This window comes from Eschrichtius robustus, chromosome 8 (genome assembly GCF_028021215.1).
Source record: "Eschrichtius robustus isolate mEscRob2 chromosome 8, mEscRob2.pri, whole genome shotgun sequence".
Taxonomy (NCBI): Eukaryota; Metazoa; Chordata; class Mammalia; order Artiodactyla; family Eschrichtiidae; genus Eschrichtius; species Eschrichtius robustus.
The window spans coordinates 102,622,857-102,643,110 of NC_090831.1; the positions used below are offsets into that span (position 1 = coordinate 102,622,857).

General features: G+C 36.2%; 1 protein-coding gene across 3 annotated transcripts in view; it reads right to left on the minus strand.

Annotated features, from left to right (window-relative positions):
• IQUB (IQ motif and ubiquitin domain containing) overlaps positions 1-18,697 on the minus strand; it is a 64,410-nt gene extending 45,713 nt beyond the window's left edge. For 2 of the 3 annotated variants that reach the window (XM_068550076.1, XM_068550074.1), the window contains exons 1-6: positions 18,622-18,697; positions 13,277-13,701; positions 10,833-10,964; positions 7,688-7,849; positions 7,424-7,596; positions 7,053-7,208 (exon numbers count right to left, since the gene is read on the minus strand). In XM_068550076.1, coding sequence (XP_068406177.1) covers positions 7,053-7,208; positions 7,424-7,596; positions 7,688-7,849; positions 10,833-10,964; positions 13,277-13,697 — 1,044 coding nt within the window. In that variant the 5' untranslated portion in view covers positions 13,698-13,701; positions 18,622-18,697. Of the gene's footprint in view, positions 1-7,052; positions 7,209-7,423; positions 7,597-7,687; positions 7,850-10,832; positions 10,965-13,276; positions 13,702-17,617; positions 17,648-18,621 lie in introns of those variants that run through there. The other variant, XM_068550075.1, reaches the window with a different exon arrangement.
• Positions 18,698-20,254: the final 1,557 nt, after the last annotated feature.

The following is a 20,254-nucleotide window of genomic DNA, read 5'->3' on the forward strand; positions in this document are numbered from 1 at the left end:
AGAACCAGAACAAAAATTTTCACAATTTGTATGGAAACACAAAAGACCCCGAATAGCCAAAGCAATCTTGAGAAAGAAAAATGGAGCTGGAAGAATCAGGCTCCCTGACTTCAGACTATACTACAAAGCTACAGTAATCAAGACAGTATGGTACTGGCACAAAAACAGAAATATAGATCAATGGAACAAGATAGAAGGCCCAGAGATAAACCCACACACATATGGTCACCTTATTTTTGATAAAGGAGGCAAGAATATACAATGGAGAAAAGACAGCCTCTTCAATAAGTGGTGCTGGGAAAACTGGACAGCTACGTGTAAGAGAATGAAATTAGAACACTCCTTAACACCATACACAAAAATAAGCTCAAAATGGATTAAAGACCTAAAAGTAAGGCCAGACACTATCAAACTCTTAGAGGAAAACATAGGCAGAACACTCTATGACATAAATCACAGCAAGATCCTTTTTGACCCACCTCCTAGAGAAATGGAAATAAAAACAAAAATAAACAAGTGGGACCTAATGAAACTTAAAAGCTTTTGCACAGCAAAGGAAACCATAAACAAGACGAAAAGACAACCCTCAGAATGGGAGAAATATTTGCAAATGAAGCAACTGACAAAGGATTAATCTCCAAAATTTACAAGCAGCTCATGCAGCTCAATATTAAAAAAACAAACAATCCAATCCAAAATTGGGAAGAAGACCTAAATAGACATTTCTCCAAAGAAGATATACAGATTGCCAACAAACACATGAAAGGATGCTCAACATCACTAATCATTAAAGACATGCAAATCAAACCACAATGAGGTATCACCTCACACCAGTCAGAATGGCCATCATCAAAAAATCTACAAACAATAAATGCTGGAGAGGATGTGGAGAAAAGGGCACCCTCTTGCACTGTTGGTGGGAATGTAAATTGATACAGCCACTATGGAGAACAGCATGGAGGTTCCTTAAAAAACTAAAAATAGAACTACCATACGACCCAGCAATCCCACTACTGGGCACATACCCTGAGAAAACCATAATTCAAAAAGAGTCATGTACCACAATGTTCATTGCAGCACTATTTACAATCGCCAGAACATGGAAGCAACCTAAGTGTCCATCAACAGATGAATGGATAAGGAAGATGTGGTACATATGTACAGTGGAATATGACCCAGCCATAAAAAGAAACGAAATTGAGTTATTTGTAATGAGTTGGATGGACCTAGAGTCTGTCATACAGCGTCAAGTAAGTCAGAGAGAGAAAAACAAATACCGTATACTAACACATATATATGGAATCAAAAGAAAAAAAAAAGGTTCTGAAGAACCTAGGGGCAGGAAAGGAATAAAGTCGCAGATGTAGAGAATGGACTTGAGGACACAAGGAGGGGGAAGTGGGGAAGGGTAAGCTAGGACGAAGTGAGAGATTGGCATGGACATATATACAGTACCAAATGTAAGATAGATAGCTAGTGGGAAGCAGCCACATAGCACAGGGAGATCAGCTCGGTGCTTTGTGACCATCTAGAGGGGTGGGATAGGGAGGGTGGGAGGGAGACACAAGAGGGAGGGGATGGGGGATATATGTATATATATAGCTGATGCGCTTTGTTATACAGCAGAAACTAACACAACATTGTAAAGCAATTATACTCTAATAAAGATGTTAGAAAAAAAATCAAAAAAATAAAATAAACTAAAAAAATAAAAAGAACAACAACAAAAGAACAATAAAGGGGAAACATTAAAGAAGTAAGCAAAAACTTCCAAAAAAGGTTTTAAGCTAAATATAACATATTTGAAAAAATTCATATATATTATATTGATGTAAATATATAAAAACAATCTGAAGTTATAATTATATAGTAAATTATAATGATGTAATATACATACAATTGTAATTCCAGATCAAGTCCTCACTGAATGGGAGGAGTGAGTGAGGAGGAGGAAGAAATGAAGAAAAGCCTGCCAGGGTCCTGACTTGTTCATGGAAAAGATACAGAAGCTGATTAAATATGCATTTGGTATTAAAAAATTAAGTCCATTAAAATTTTTTTATGAATAACCACTAGAAAAATAGAAACAAAGTACCTACTTCTGACCTATGAAAGAACAAAAAAATGGAAAAGTTTAGTCAAATCAAAAAAAAAAAAAAGGTCAGTAAAAAAAACCAAACAAGAATAAATAATAAATCAAAAACAAAATGAGATGGCAGGAATGAGTACAAAAATATCAGTAGTCACACATAATATAATCTTGCTTACAACAAGAAAGATATAAATACTAAGCATTGAACTCAAGAAGTTCAAGAATAAAATAAACATGATACAAACAGAAAGGTATCAATCAAGATAGAAGCACGTATTAAATTGAAATTTACTCCTTTTACTGGCTTTTAACCAATCCCTCTGTTTACAGTTCACATCTCACTTCCATCTTCCACAGAACCTCCAGTTCACTTTCCAAGATTCTGTGGGGCAAACTGATTTGGTTCTTGATGCCATCCCCCTTGGCAGGCATTTAGATTTTCACTTCCTCTGCTCAAGTAAGTCAAGTTAACACTTCCCCATCTGCTTTACAACTTTAAAAACTCGACTGACATTTACTCTTCTCTCTTCCCATATATTCTTTGTTCCTGTATGTTTATGCTTTTCTTATTCCCTTAATATCATTTTATCCGAGTTTGGAAAGTGTTGTAGTGTAGTGTAGTGTTGTCCATTTCCCCACCTAATAGCCTTTCTCTCCGACTTCCTTGCTAACAAAATCTCAGTCTTACTGAGGAGCAACAAGATGAAACTTTAAAAATGTAATTATCACATAGTCCCAGCAGGGACAGTGAAGTCACATGACCCAGTTCAGGTCAATGAGATGCAAGCTGAATCACTGGCAGGGGCTTTCAGGGAAAATTCTTGAATGGCATCCATGGGACATGCTCCCTTGACTTCTCCCTTCTTGCAGAATGCAGACATTATGCTGAAGGTTGATTAACCATTTTATCATCATATAGTAACAAGCTCATGAGAGTAAGATTAACTATTAGAGTGGAAGGGTAAAAGGAATTCAGGTTCCTGATGACATCACAGAGCCACCAGCCAGGCCCCGTACAGTAAGAAATTAAAAATTCGTTTGGACTGAGAAAATAAGAATCTATCAGGCTTGAATACCAGGCACGAATAAAGTCAGCTACAAAATTAATAGGAAGCAATATTTTTCCCAAGGACACTCTGCAGCTATAAAATGTCATAACAACCCTTTCTTTGAGTGACTACTATTTTCTTTCTCTCTGAGAAACTTTGTTCTCTAAAATCATAATCTATCATAAACTTTGCTGTCTGAAATTAGATCACTAACAATGAAACACCCCACTCTTGCCTGGAGGATCTGTGTTATTTTGACAGAGAGAAGCAGCCTTGATTTACAACCAACGTGCTGAACTTCAGAGAAGAAACACATCCACATCTCTCTCCTAACTTTGTTACCAAAGGAACAGGACTCTCTGGTCCATGTCTCAGTCCAGACTTGATGCTGACCCATCTACACGCAACCTTGTTTTACAGAGACAATCAAAATACTGTAACACTTAAAGTTCACCAAAACGTCACTCCTCCCCAAAAGTCTATAATGACTCCACCTTTTCCTTTTGTGAAAATTAGTTTGGACTGAAAACGTAAACATTCTTCAGGCTGGAATAATTGCAGGCACTGATAAAGTCAACTACAAAGTTAGCCGCGTGGTCCCCCCGGTGAGCAGTCTCCTTCAGTGCAGCGAGTCAGCAGACTGAGACTGCAGGCTCCTCTCTCGATGTCCTAAGCTAACTGGGCTAGAACAGCAGTCTAGCTCCAGGTTTCTTGTCACGCAAAAAACAAAATCACTGCTTTCAATTTTTTTTATTCAAGCAAAATGATGCTAGGAAGTAGCAGAGATAAAATGCATATGCTTTGTATGTCATGTTTAGCTGATATCCCAAATGTTTAACAGGGTAAAGGTGTCCATTTTTCCCCAACTGATCAATGTACTTCTGAGCAAGATCTGCAACTTTTCATGAAAATTGCAAACTTACTCTAAAATTCATATGGAAGAAAAACTTGCATTAATAGTCAAGACAGTCGTGAAAAGGAAGAACAATGAGGTAGAACCTAATGGACCAGGCCTCAAAATATATAACAAATCAGTAGTAATTGAAGCAATACATTACTGACAGAGAAAAAAACATATACACTAACGAAAGAATGAAGAAATCAGAAACAGATGCATATATATATGAAAATGTAGTATACATTACTGTGGAGAGAATAAACTTGAATATTCATGGTACTCAGCAGTTGGCATTACATTTGGAAAAAATAAAACTTAACTCTTCTTCATATCATTTTTAAAAATCCAGATAAAGTTGTACACACACACCAGCTATAAAAGAAAGTTATACTTGTGACTGTGGGATGATACAGCCTTTTATAACAATACATAAAATGCAAAAACCATAAAAGGGAATATTAATAAGTTTGACTATAATGAAAGACATCATAAACTAAGTATGAGTGATAGGTTGAGAGAAAATATAAAAATATATTTAACATCTATAAGGAGACAACAATTTCTTAAAATAATATGTGCTACTGGTGAAGTCAGCATGGAATGGGCTCTTAAAGTGGTTTATGCGTACATCATTTGGTACAGTATTTCTGAAAAACACTTTGGTAATATCTAACACTTTAAAAAAGTCATCATTTTTTCCCCTAGTAATTCAACTTCTAACATCTTCTCTAAGTATCTTTTAAATGTACACTACAATTTATATAGCATTAAGATTTTGATGAAAACATGTCTATATGTCCTCAAAAAGAAAGTAATTAAATTATAGTGTTAACATTGTGCAATAATATAATGCCGTTAAATTGTTTATAATAAATACTAAAAGGTAGAGAAATGATTGTGATATAATGTTAGGTGTACAAGAAACTTCTTTAAAATTCCATGTATAATTACCTCCCAATGGAAAATAAGAAAAAGAAAAATCTGAGTGAGGAATTTTCTGCAAATTTTTTTTATGATTTTTTTCCATTTGGAAAAAAAGAAGGAAAATACCATATTGACTATGTTTAGGGTTAGATACTGAATAAATTTTTGTTTAAAATGTATGGTGACAGAATATCAACAAAGAGACAGAAATTTTAAAAAAAAGAACCAAGGGGAAGTTTAGGAGTTTAATAGTAAAATAACTGAAATGAAAACACAAAAAGCAGGCTCAACAGGAGATCTTAACTGGCAAAAGAAAGAACAATGAATCTGATGATAGATCATTAGAAACTATCCACCCTGAAGAAGAGGGGGAAAAAAAGGTAAAGGAACAGAGACTCAGAGGTCTTTAGGACACCATCAAGTATATAAGCATACACAAATACTAAAGGGAATTCTCCAAACTGAAAGAAAATGATATTAGATGTTAATTTTAACTCAAATGAAGAAATAAATAGCACCAGAAAAAGTAATTATGTAGGTAAAATATAAAAGACTATATAAATACATTTTCCTCTTTTCTACTCTTATTTAAAAGTCAATTGCATAAAAACAATAATTATAAAAGGAATTACAGGGCTTAGAACATAAACGGAATGTACATGTTTGTATGATAATAGCACAAAGAAGAAGGGATAAACTTGGAGTTCTATTGGAGCAAGGTTTCAATACTTTATTAAATTTCAGTTAGTATTAATACAAAGTATGTTGCTATAAATTGAGATGTATATTCTAATCCCTAAATTACACTTGGAGCAACCACTTAGCAAACAACTAAAAAAATTTTTTTAAACAATAAAGCAATAATAACAAAGATGACCTCATTAAAATTGGACAAAGTATCTGAATATACATTTCTCCTAAGAATATACGTAAGTTGTTAATAAGCACATGAAAAATATTCAGTATCATTACCCATCAGGGTATGCAAATCAAAACCACAATGAGATACCACTTCACACTCACTAGGATGGCAATAATCCAAAAGTGCTGATAAGGATATGGAGAAATTAGAATCCTCACACACTGCTGGTGGGACATAAAATGGTGCAGCTGCTTTGGAAAACAGTCTGACAGTTCCTCAAAAAGGTTAAACAGAATTACCATATGAGGGCTTCCCTGGTGGCACAGTGGTTAAGAATCCGCCTGCCAATGCAGGGGACACAGGTTCAAACCCTGGTCTGGGAAGATCCCACATGCCACGGAGCAACTAGGCCTGTGTGCCACAACTACTGAGCCTGCACTCTGGAGCCCGTGAGCCACAACTACTGAAGCCCGCACGCCTAGAGCCCATGCTCCGCAACAAGAGAAGCCACCGCGATGAGAAGCCCATGCACTGCAACAAAGAGTAGTCCCTGCTCACCACAACTAGAGAAAGCCCACGCACAGCAACAAAGACCCAACTCAGCCAAAAATAAATAAATAAATAAATAAATAAATAAATAAATAAATAAATAAATAAATTACCATATGATCTAGCAATTACATTCCTAGGCAGATACCAAGAGAAATGAAAATACATATCCACATAAAAACTTGTACGTGAATGTTTATAGCAGCCTTATTCCTAATAGCCAACAAGTAGAAACAAATCAAATGTCTATCAACTGATAAATGGGCAAACAAATTGTGGTACATATATTGACCTACCTACAGTAGGTATATACAATCGGGTACATACAACGGAATATTATTTTGCAATATAGATTGCAATACATTGATACATGTTGCAACATGGATGAGCCTTGAAAACATTATGCTAAGTAAAAGAAACCAGTCACAAAAGACTACACATTGTATGATTACATGTATATGAAATACCCAGAATAAGCAAATCAATAGAGGCAGAAAGTAGATTAGTGGTTGCCGAAAGCAGAAAGGATTGGAGGGAAATAGGGGCTGGCTACTATTGGATGTGGGATTTCTTTCTGGGATAATGAGAATGTTCTAAAATTGACTGTGGTAATGGTTGCATAACTGTTTACATAGTAAAAAGTCATTTAGTATTCACCTATAATAAAAGTTATCTTACCGCCTTTAATCTTTTAGCATGGTATTCTGCTGCTGAAAAATATTTTCCTGGTGTTACCAGTTTATCAGTCATATTTGATACATACACACCAATTTTAGTCATCTGTGTGGATGTTGTATTTGTAGTTTGCTGGAGCTTTCTTCTCTGAAAAACTGTCTAAAATAAAAACATTTAAAAAATTTAAATAAATATCCACTATATACACATAAAGTGAGTAAAGAGCATATTTTCCTATACATTTAAGTTAATATCTTTTATTATTTTAATTACCATATAATTCCTTAGAAGATTTTAATTTTAGAGAGCTACACAGTAAAACGTTTGTTGATTCTGTAGCTTCAAAATCCTACATGGAAAAATAAAAATATTACCTGTGTATCCCTACAAAATGCATTCAGTTTTTCAGGAATCTTTTTAGGTACAGTTTGTGTTCCAGCATTGTGATATTCCATTCCTGTTACTTTATGTCTGAATCCACCAAGAAATGGTTTGTGAAAATCAGATTTTATAATCTCAACAGCTACTTCCTGGTACTGATCAATGCCTGAGGAGATAAAACCAAGATTAAATGAAAGTTCAACTACAAAGGGACTCTAAAAAAATACTTTATCTATAAGATATATCAAATAACTAACCAGTTTGTACTCTGACAGTTATGATTTGAGAGGCATCACTTGATCTATCTATTCTTTTGATTGGATATAGATCTGGATGTAAAGAAAAGATTTCCACTTGGACAATATCCTGGGGCTTAACTCCATGTTGTAGTAGCGTCTCATGATTTTTAATAATCATTCCTAAAAATGAGATAAAATTATAAGAAGTGTTATGGCAAAGAAATGATTATATGTACTCATTTTAAGGGATGGAAAACATCAATGGTGCTTATATGAACACATATTGTTTAATTACCAAATAGCGTATTGATGATGTCCACCTCTTGCTGTATTATTAGTATCAAAAACTCCACAATGGAAAAAATTAAGGTGGTACTCCTGAGCAAGAATTCAGCATTATAAGTAAAGTAAAAATACAACTCTCAACTCATCAGAAATACAAATATACAATAACCATGCAACTATAAACATTTAAAAATAAAAAACACATTCTATAATATGAGTAAAATCATATTCTAAACATCGATTCTCTAAAAGATCACAATGTTTTATACATAAGCATAGGACATATCCATATCAGGGAAAGCCTGATTATTTTAATACACACTCCTAATGTATACACTCAGAGTTCTAAAGAATCCCTTCCTTTCTGTTTCTATAATCAGAAATTCATATAAATTAATTCATGCCAAGGTAGAGCTAAGACTCAGTTTTTTGCTGAAAAAAGTGTACATCATCACCTTAGTTTTATGTTTTATTGCTTCAACTTATACCCCCATCCTCACTGGTTTATTTCATAAACTGACTATAAATTTCTTTCTATATTTTAAGGCATATATAAATACGTACAATGTTACTGGCTGCTGCTTTGTATAATGATAGAAACTATATCAGTTTTCCAATGTATGTTCTTCCTAAATTACAATTAGGGATTTAACATAGCAAAGGTTTGTTTTACTCATTCTTAGAAATATGTCAGATACCACTAGTCTATTTTAGCTATGTTCAAGAAAGCACATTCAAAAATCTTTGAGTTTCAATTTCACCTTAAATTCTTAATTTAAAAAAATTAACGTTATATGGATTTTGCAATACGTTGAATAATGGCCCTAAAATATATCCATGTACATTCCTAGAGTCCATGAATGCTACCTTATATGGAAAAAGTGACTGCAGATTTTATTAAGTTAAGGATTTTGAGATGGGTAGATTATCCTGGATTATTCACATGAGCCTTAAATGTAATCAGAAGTGCCCTTTAAGAGGAAGGAGGAGGGAGATTTGACTACAGAGAAGATGATATGACAGAAGCAGAGAGAGATTTAAAGATGCTATGCTGCTGACTTTGAAGATGAGGAAGCCCAAGAATGCAAGAAATGCAACTCTAGAAGCTGGAAAAGGCAAGGAAGCAGACTCTCCCCAAAACCTCCAGAGGGAGAACAGCCCTGCTGACACCTTGACGTTATCCAAGTGAAATTGATTTAGGATGTTTGGCCTCCAGAACCATAAGCAAAATAAGCCACTAAATTTGTTAATTGTTACAACAGTCATAGGAAACTAATAGAGATTCCTCTTCCAACTAACACAGAGCCCTCTTCAGCCCTCTAATTGTTTCTAGTGTAGGCTTAGTCCCACCAAACTTGAACTCCAGTTCTAGTACAAGAAGAAAGCACCTGTCTTAGAGAGTGGTTGGCACAGAATCAAGCTCTTTTTTTATTGCTGCTGACATAAGCCAATGGCGATGCACGGTATTTACACATAAAGAAGAAAAGTCATGAAGTGCAAAGAAATAGATTCTTAGGTACCACTGGCCAGGTGCTCAGTCTCAAAGTGTTCTCTCTTCTCCAGTTTTGAATTTCACCTTATAGTTAATGCCAAGCAGTTCCAAATTCCCTTTTTGGAGTCATACCTATATTTAAGTTCAGACTCTGCCACTCATAAGCTTTGGGAATTTGCAGAAGTTCCTCAAGCTTTAGCTTCCATCTCTCAAAAAAAATTAATAGTAATACCTACCTCAAAGGATTGTTGTGTAGATTGAGTGATAATGTGATAATGTAGGCAGAATATTCTGTAGAAGGACTAGCACATACTAAGTGCTCATTAAATTAGCCATCATCATCAACATGATCGTTATCATCATCAGTATCATTATTGTTACAAGAACTATTTAAATTTTAGCTTTGGTTCCTCAATCAAGCTTTAGTAACCTGTTGTTTGAATACATGAACATCTTACTATTGGAGCACATTCATTACAATAGTTTTCTAAAAATAATTTTGAAATTGAACTGATTGTTTTTCTCTGATTTGGCAAGGAGGAAGAACTTCATAGGTATGGCTTACTCCTTTTTAGCACTTCGGATTTTCCCACAAAAAAAATGTTCTTATTGCCCTAGAAACTTGTGGCATCTTTATAAGTTAATGTCAAACTTTTTAAAATAAAATATTATGATCTGTGCAGGCATATTCTACAGAAACATTTCCTGAGCTATTCTAGTCTGCTTAATTCTATCACAGTTACTAAGACCTCAGCCTCTCATGACACAAGGCTAATATAAGGTGGGCTACTCAATATTGCCCACAAAATACAAATAAAGTTGAACATCATCAGAATGTGAACTGACCTTAATGTACAGAAGACTGATAGATAAACCATTTTCAGTCCTCTTCTTTTTCTATACATGCTCATTCATCATCTATTTTTTTAACCTCATTTCCTCCTACTTCCCATATATAATTTACTTCTACTCCCTCTAAACTCCTTACAACTTCCCAAGAGCCCCAGGTTTTCTCACCTCTTTGGGACTTAGCACAAGTATTATCACTTTTATCAGATGAAGCTTTCTAGAATCTCCCCAGTTTCCTTCCTCGCTGTTCTCACAGTTTTTTGAACATATCTCCATCAAAACATTTACACACAGTGTGGTAACCGTTGCATACATCTTCTTCCTTCCTAGTCTGTAAACAACTTGAAAACAGGGATTTTGTTTCATGTTTCTTTATATATTTGGCTCTTAGCAAAGTATTTGGAACAAAGTATGTCCTCAATAATAATGTGTTGAATGAACGAATATATAACCACAATATAATGTTCAAACAGTAAACATGAAGATATTTAGTTTAACAAAGCAGTCTCGATAAGTTTTATTAGCCTCCAAGCTTACCTGCACATCTTATCTGCAGGACATAAGGTGGGACACCTAATAGAGATGAAAAATGATCCTTGAGGCATTTTAGAACAGTGTCAACTTTAAAGGGCATTATAATTTCTTGGCCCACAGGAAGTACAACTTTTACTGTAGAAAAAATAAGAGAAAAAAAAGAGTCATAGTTAAAAGCAAGGGTCAGCATCATAGAATCCACAGGAAGACAGAGAAATATGGGACAATTTGTAATCACGTAGAATGCAGGTTGTCTCTGCCATGTTCTCCCACCACACCTCCGTAATGAGAGCTAGTGTTCATTTTCTAAGAGGAGAAGTGACAAACATTCAGTTGCAGCGTTTTGCTTTGAAAATCAATGCATAACCTCAAGAACTGGCATCAATGGTCAATGCCTGCTCCCCCAACTCCAGCTCAAAGTTCAGATCCCTCTTGCATTGCCTTCTATGAGGATCAGTGCACGTTCAAGATTACCTCCTTGCCCAGAATACCATGAGAAAGAGGAAATGAAACTAATGTGATTTTAAAGATTCTTTTAAAATCATTAAAAATTTTTAAAGATTCCCAATATCTGGTATATATAATTCAGATATAAACATAGGAAACATCTCAGAACATCAAGTGTCTCTGTGTAGTATTACAAAGGGAGACCCTGAGACCTGAACTGAGAAACATACATGCTTTGATTATATATTTATACATGCATCAGGAAATCAGTGTGTATTCATGAAGTTAAGAAAAACCAACAGGGAAATTCTCAAAGAAAATTTTCCTTGACCTTGCGATGACAAAAGATTATCTAAGTCCATTCTTCTTCCCATAATTGATTTATGACTATAGCTGGCAAAATGCAAAACAGAAAATCATTGTTGTTTTACAAATACCTGGAATAACTATGCACAAATCTACTTTTCACAAAAATGGACATTATGTAGCTCACTCCCAACTCTATAAAATAAAAATCAAGACACATGTTAAAAATAGAGAAAAACTGTTATTATAAAATGATTATCTGTTTACAAATTATAGGGAGGGTATATAGTACTTAAAAACTAATTATGATGGGGTAAACTTTTTACTTTTATATCTAAGACTTTAAATTTTAATGGAGAAGATGTAATATAAGTAAGATGGAGTGGAGAGTACACATGTAGACCAAAAAAGTTTCATATATTTCTAGATGCCTGACATGACAGCTTTCGTAAAGCTCTATGAGACATTCATCACTAATCCCAGCATGAAATGTAACAAGGCATTATTGATGCTAAGGTTCTTTAAGCTTGTTAAATATTATCTTCACAGTTCTCTCTTAATAAGAGAACACTCTCACAGATGTTACATTATCAGAAGGCTATTTTAATTGTTTCCTGGATTCAAAATTCTATGATTAATGTATTTTAAATTTTTCATAGCCGTGACTTCCTAAGGTTTGGGAAGGGAAAGTTTGTTCAGGAATCTGTGAGCCTCAGGAAGTACAGGACCAAGACCACTTTTTTTTAATCATCATATATTTGGTAAAAGCTATAATCAAAGGGAATCACAGAATTATCAAAAAATGGAGCCCAAATTCACAATGAATAATGTAATTGAGGGAAAACAACTCCAATTAGGCATAAATGGGCTTGATTACTTCTCCTCCTCCTTTTTATTCTTACTTGTGTGGACACACCACACAAGAGCTAACTACTCCACTAGATTCAAAAGCTACATTTTACCAGCCAGACTAAGCTGCTGTTATTGTTAAATGATGACCCACGGTCTCCACTCTATGGATGGAAACTCTCTCAAAAGTGACGGACAAGGGGGAGAAGAAGCAGTCAGTTAACCACCCAAGTACAATTCTCCATGTAACCACCTTCTTGCTGCTCCCCTCCTGCTTTGTTACCAACAATGTAGTAATAACTTCCACATGCTGTGTGATCAACATTATGTCTTTAAAATTAACCCATAATGAAAGACAACAATGATTTTTCTGAAGCTTAACATAAAGTTAACACTAAGCAGAAATATGGAAATACGTAAAAGCAACGAGATACGTGGAATGAGTACTGTATATGAAACTAGAAAAATATGGTGTCAAGTTCCCATCCCACCTCTTGCTAGCTATGTACAATTAATTCCAAAATGGCATGCAAAAGAATTACAATTATACTCAAAAATTTCTCCCTAAACATTTTAAGAACCTATTTTATTTGGGAAAACCAGATAAACAACACTTTAAAATTTATTGATGTTCCTTCATTTAGGGAAGTAGATGCTGCAGAATAGAGGAGAGGCTTCACACATAATTAAGAGATTCAAGGGGCATAGCCACAGAGGTTTGGTGGATAAGGGAGTGGGAAAGTAATATCAAATATAAAATAAATCTTCAAGCAAAAGCAAACAAGAAAAAACAACCATTCTTCAAAATGAGGCGGAAAAAATACCCTATCTTCCCTAGGTAATACCTGTTGCTGACGAATCTTTCATTGATGTTTTCAGAGATTCCTTTACAGCCTTTATTTTTTCCAGAAATGCCAGAGAATCTTTTGAATATTGTTCGGCTGACTGCACTGCATTATCAGATTTAGCTAGAGACTCTCCACCGTCTCCTGGAGAATATGAAACTTGTTCATCTGCCGTAACGTCTTCCATGAGTTGTTCGACATCATTAAGCTCCAGGCTTAAAACGCTCTGGTCACTCGTCTCCTCAACACGTTTTTCACGGCCCCCACTAGATGGCTCTAGTTCAGATTCACAGTCTTCAGTTTGCTCTGACTCTGGAACCTCTTCTGCGGGAACTGGAATATTGATAGTCCCGAAAGCATCCTCTCTTTCTTTTGCTGAATCAACATTCTGAGCATCGGATCCTTCCTCCTGGTCCGACATTGTCCTGAATTAAAAAAAAATATATATATATATATATATATATATATATATATATTTACTACACTTAAAACTTCTACACCAAATATCAAATTCATTGCTGGCATACAGCAATGTTCATAGTATACTACAATGTGGCTCATTATTTTTTTAATATTATCTTAGTAATGGCATTAGGTAAAAAACATTGGTGAATTTTTAATAAAAACACCACAGAAAGTAAAAATGTGTACCAAAAAGAGAACCTCAAAACACAATAAATCTGAGAGAAATATCCTATGAAGAATATATTTTAAAAATTCTAAAGTATGTCGTCATCTCTTATTCAATGAACAATGCCTTGTGAAAGAAGAATTTTTTTCAATAGCCTTTTTTCTAAAAAAGGCTATTTATGCTTCTGACATTGCAATTGAATAGAAGCTCCAAGGAATCTGACATCTCCACAGCAACTATATGCTGGAAAGTACACACTGTAGTAGCTTTGCTCTCACAAATTGTAGCAGAGGTGTCCAATGACCTCTGTCCCCCAAAACAAACATATCAACAAACAAATGTGGGTTGATCTTGGAGCTAACTAGGGCCTAAGCTACAGCAACCAAGAGTTTTGGCTTGGGAAACAGTATGACAGCGTACAGGAGCTTGGGCCAGGGTGGGCCAGAGCAGCCCAGAGCCAGGCATCAGAGGCATGAGCTGGATCAGAGCAGTGAGAAGCCAGTATAGCCAGGAGCCTACCTATAGAGGTTGGCAGCCAGGAAAAGGGGACAGGGGAAGTGGCCCTGAAGCTGATTTCTGAGGCAAAAGCACAGGGAAGATTAAAACTTGAAATAGTAGTGAGATGGAAAAGCTGTGTTTGGAACTTTCACTTAAGCGTAGATCCTTATGGAGAAAAAAACTAACCTTGGTGAAGTTCTCTGGCTACCAGATGACAAATTAAAAATAATTAATGATAATAATATCCTGAATAAAAATGTATACTTGTTAAATTCAGTGAATACAGTATTAGAGCTGAAGAGAGAATTAGTAAACTGGAAGATAAATCAAAAGATTTTATATAGATTGTTGCAAAGAGATAAGGATATGAAAAATATGAGAGATTAAGAGCCATGGAGAAAAGAAAAAGAAAGTCTAGCATATTTTTCTGCTAAGCATGTCTCTTGCTGTGAGCTAAGAATGGCTTTGTATTGCTAAAATAAAAAACAAAGAGGGACTTCCATGGTGGTGCAGTTGTTAAGAATCTCCCTGCCAACTCAGGGGACATGGGTTTGAGCCCTGGTCTGGGAAGATCCCACATGTGCACAGCAACAAAGACCCAACGCAGCCATGAATAAATAAAAGAAAATTGTTAAAAAATATATTAAAAAAAAACAAAGAGTGTGCAACAGAGACTGCATGTAGCCTGTGAAGCCCTTTTCAGAAAAAGTCTGCCAGCCCCTGATTTGGCATGTGTCAAATTGGAGTCCTAGAAGAAAACAAAGATGGAAAGGAGAAAATATCGTAAAAGGTAATGGCTGAAAATTTTTCAAAACCGATTAAAAATATGAATCTACAGGTCCAGGAAGCACAATATAAAAATATACTTAACAGGATAAATAGAAATAATTCATAGCCATTTATATTATAACTAAATTACAGAATAACAAACAGAAAATCCGAAAAGCAAACAGTGATCAAGGACATATCATCCACTGTTCTGAATCATATTTGCTGGCATTAATGCAAAGGAAAGAAAAGTAATATCACTGCAATTTCTCATCAGAAAAATAGAAGCCAAGGCAATAATAGACTAATTAAAAGAAGGTAACTATCAACCCAGAATTGTACACCCAGCAAAACTATCTTTCAAGAAGAAAAACAGAAACATTTACAAACAAGTTATCACCAAGATATCTGCTCTAAAGGAACTTCTAAAGGATACACTTGAAGAGGAGTAAAATGGGCCCAATGTAAGTCTGAAGTGCAAGAAGGAAAGGCAAACAAATAAATCATAAACATATGGGTAAACCCAAATAAATATTGTCAACACAAAATAATAGCAGAAAATTAAAATATGAGACAATAAGAATATGTAACTGGTGGGTTTCCCTGGTGGTGCAGTGGTTGAGAGTCTGCCTGCCAATGCAGGGGACACGGGTTCGAGCCCTGGTCTGGGAGGATCCCACATGCCGCGGAGCAGCTGGGCCCGTGAGCCACAATTACTGAGCCTGCGCGTCTGGAGCCTGTGCTCCGCAACAAGAGAGGCCGCGATAGTGAGAGGCCCGCGCACCGCGATGAGGAGTGGCCCCCGCTTGCCGCAATTAGAGAAAGCCCTCGCACAGAAACGAAGACTCAACACAGCCATAAAAAAAAAAAAAAAAAAAAAAAAAAGAATATGTAACTGGGAAGGGAAAGATGAGAATAAACTATTATCAATTCCTTATACTGTTTACAAAATTGAGAGCTATGATATTCTTAACTCTAGACATTGTTAAATAAAATATGCATAGTTAAACTTCAAGAACAACCAATAAAAGAACTGAAATAAAGTTTTAAAATTCCAGAAAAACAAAGAGAAAAAAAATGAGACAAAACTGAACAAAACTTCAACTTTTAAGAAGTTCTAGAAACTTCTTTAGGCTCTCACCCACACACACACAAAAATCTTCCTTTTGGTTATTTTCTCCTATAACAAAGTTTAGTGGCCTGATTAGAAAGAGAGCACCATAAAGAAGCCTTAACTCCTAGCAACATAATTATCTACCCTTTTTGGAGAATCTGAGATAATGCTTTTGTTTCTATCTGGTGGGTCATCCTCCCCCCATGATGGCCAAGATAGCATCTTCTAAAACAGCAACAGCAACAAAATCTAAAACTTCTGCTCTTAAAAAAAGACAACTAGAAGAATCAAAAGGCAAACCATAAACTGGGATGTAGTTTTTTGCAAAACTCTTATCTGATAAAGGACGTGTACCCAGAATATATAGAGAACTTGCAAAACTCAATAATAAGAAAAAAAAACAGTGAAAAAAATGAGTAAAAGATTTAAACAGATCCGTCGCCAAAGAATGTACAAAAGAAAGCAAATAAGCAGAGCCAGGACAAGATTGAGGCAAGCGTGGCACCTGCACTGCCCTATACACGCACTTGCACCTGAGAATAAATGCCTCCTAAGATTTTAGACCTAGTTGCCTCAGTTGCCTCACTCTAATCCTGGCCCTGAGTACAAGCACATGAAAAATGCTCAATATCATTAGTCATTAGAGAAATGAAACTTCAAATCACAATGAGATTTCACTACACATCTATTAGAATAGTTTAAAAAAATTTTTAGCCCAACAATAGCCAGTGAGTATGAATACAAGTGGAGCTCTTATACCTTGATGCAAAGGTGAAAATTCATATAGCATTTGAGATAACTGTCAGGTTTCTTGTAAAATTAAACACATTTATCATATGACCCAGTAATCTGTATCCTTTACCCAAGTGGAATGAAAAACTACATTCACTCAAAACCTTCAAACAAAAGTTAATAAAGGCTTCATTTTTAATCACCAAAGACAGGAAACAACACAAACGTTCCTTAGCTGAGGAATGGATACACATACTATGATGCATTCATAAAATGGAATACCACGCATAAATAAAAAGGAATAAACTATTGATACAACATGTGTGAATCTCAAATAAATTATGATAAATGAAGAAGCCAATTCTAAAGGCTACATACTGTATTCTTCAATTAAGTGAAAAAGCAAAGCTCTTGGTTCACAACCTCCAGAATTCCCTGGGTAAAACAGAAATTGAGCCTGGTACACAGAGGGCAAGGAGAATCGAAGAAAGAGGCAGACCGCTCCAGATTGCAGGTGGCAGGTTTAATAAGCAAGGAAACTTACAAAGGAGGGTTGTCTTAGGCAGCCTAAAGACAGTAAATCTCAACATCTACCCACCAAAATTCCTGAGTTTATGAGATCTTAACTGGGTTCAGTCAGGTATACAGTTCCCGATGGTCTCCTAATTCAGGAACAATGGGCAGAAGGTACATTCCAAGGACAGCGGAGGGGGAAAAGAGCCTCCGACTGCCCCCTGGGTAGTGGGTAAACCGGAGGTCATGTCCTTTCAATGACCTCTCCTCCAACAAAAGCACATACCAGTACGTACAATGTTACAGATACGACTACTTTTGTATATGTGTAGAATACCTCTGGAAGGTGAACTGGAGGGCAGGGAGTTGGGGAACATGGGTGCAAGACAGATTTTCACTGTTCACTCTTCTTACTGTTTGAACTTTTAATCATCTTTATGTATTATGTATTCAAGGGTAAATGTTATAATCTTTAAAAAGTTGTTTAAAAAGAAAAAAAAAACACTCTCCTATGATTGCATACAAAAACGTCCCCCTTTCACCTACAATGCATAATTTCGTTGGTATATCTAGAATATTAGTGTAAGTAGTAAGGCAGGGATCCAGTTTTCCCTTCTACCAAATAGCCTTGTTGAGCATTTAAGTTTCTTAACAGGGCACAGCAAAGACCGTGGGTGGAGAGGAGTGAAAGAGGAATGTCTGAAAGCGCTCTATAAAGACTAAAAATGGTCACCATGGATGGCTAAACATTTTCTAATGCCAGACTGGGTTGCACACACGTCTTGCTTCTATATTATTAACCGTGATAAGCGCTCGGGGTGGGAGGTGAGGTACACCTCCTAGCTTGATGCCGCTACTTCCGAATCCCAAATTAGAGATACGGAGCCAGAAAAGGAACCAAGAAAGATGGGATGCTTGGCACAGTTTTTTAGGCAAAGGTGAAACGTTCCCGAGTGGCCATACAGTCCCCAGAGCCCAGGTTGCATCAACGCCCCGCACAGAGCCCTCGGAGTCCAGCGCCTTAGCCACCCGCTCAAGGTCGGCCTAGGGATAGGGCCAGTCGAGGGCAGCCAGAACCTGTCCTCCTACCTAAGAAACTCAGTTAGTCGGGGAGAAGCGGTTTCCCGGGCTCCTAGAAAGCAGAGTCCACACTCGCCGAATTCTGTTTCCGGTTGTATCCTAGCAACGGCCCCGGCACCACTCCCTCCCACCAGAACACCACTCCCGCGAGAAGAGGCGGTGCCCGCGCTTAGAAAAAAAGGGGCGAGGGATGGAGCCAGGGGAGGGGGCGGAGCCAGGGGAGGGGGCGGAGAGAAGGAATGAAGCAGAGGTTGGGGCGGGGTGAGGGAGCGAGGGGATTTCTTACCTACTCGCTACCTAGATCCGAATGGTAACCACTCTCTAAGCTGTCTTTTACACTTGTGAAATGGCACAGTTCTCCGAACCAAATACTGACAGCAATTCGCGCTATGGATATAAAAAATCAGGGTTAGAGAAAATGTAAATATGAAGTGAGAGTGAGGACCTAAGCAAAGGAGAACACAGGTGTACAGCAGCAGGTGCCTACTTGCTTTTCTTAAATTTGGAACTTGGCTCTTAGCTCCCTTGCAGCCAAACAGAAAAGGGAGATTGGAGCTATTAAATAATTCCCCTTTTAAGTCAGGAGAAGCAAAGCTATTGTTAATCACTGAATTATAAACGTTTTTTTTCCCCTATGACTATAAATTCTTTAAATTGAGAAGGTTTTTAAAGAAGCATGATTATTGCGGGAAAGGATCGTGTTCCTATTGTATATGTAGTAACAAACTTCATGTGGCTTCATAATAGCTAACATTTATTATTATTTGTTACTAAGCACTTACATATACTTCTAATTTAAATTTTACAATGATTTTTTAAAGGAAGAACTGTGATCTGCTTCCTCTTACTAATGAGGAAACTAAGGCTCAGAGAGGTTTGGTGGGGGAACCAGAAATAAACCCAAGCAGTGTGACTCCAGAACCTCCATTTTAAACCACTATTCTATGCTGCCTTTGACCTAAAACCCTTTGATATTTAAAAAGGATGTAAGATTAAGTAATAAAATTAAAATTTGTTATATATAGTACAGGTCCATTCTTCCTTCATAATGTTCAATGTCTTCATTCCTTTATGCCATTCTGTTGAAATTGCATTCTCCTCTCCCCAATAACTTCCTAATGTCCAATGTAATTTTTTTCCGTCTTTATCTCATTTTAAAATAGATATTTCTTACTAGAACAATATAAAATATGTATTATATTCTCAGATGAAATTGGCTTTGCTAATGGTTTTAGATAAAAACGTTGTGTGTGGTTTTTTTTTTTTTTTTGGCTGCGCCCGGTCTTAGTTTCAGCAGGATGTTTAGTTGCAGCATGCCAGATTTAGTTCCCTGACCAGGGAGGGAACCTGGGCCATCTTCATTGGGAGCTTGGAGTCTTAACCACTGGACCACCAGAAAAGTCCCAAAGCATATGCATTTAAATCATTTCATGAATCCACATATTCATGAAGAGCAGAGAAAAGGGCATTTTGATAACCACTAGGGTTAGTCTCTCATGAATAAACCAGATGTTGCTGGAGATACACAGACAAATTCTTCCCAGTGCTCCCCTACTCCCATCTCCAAAATCATAATGTATCTTAAATTTTACTAGTAATGAGAATTTAATTGGTTTTAAACACTCACCTTTCTGGGTCTCCT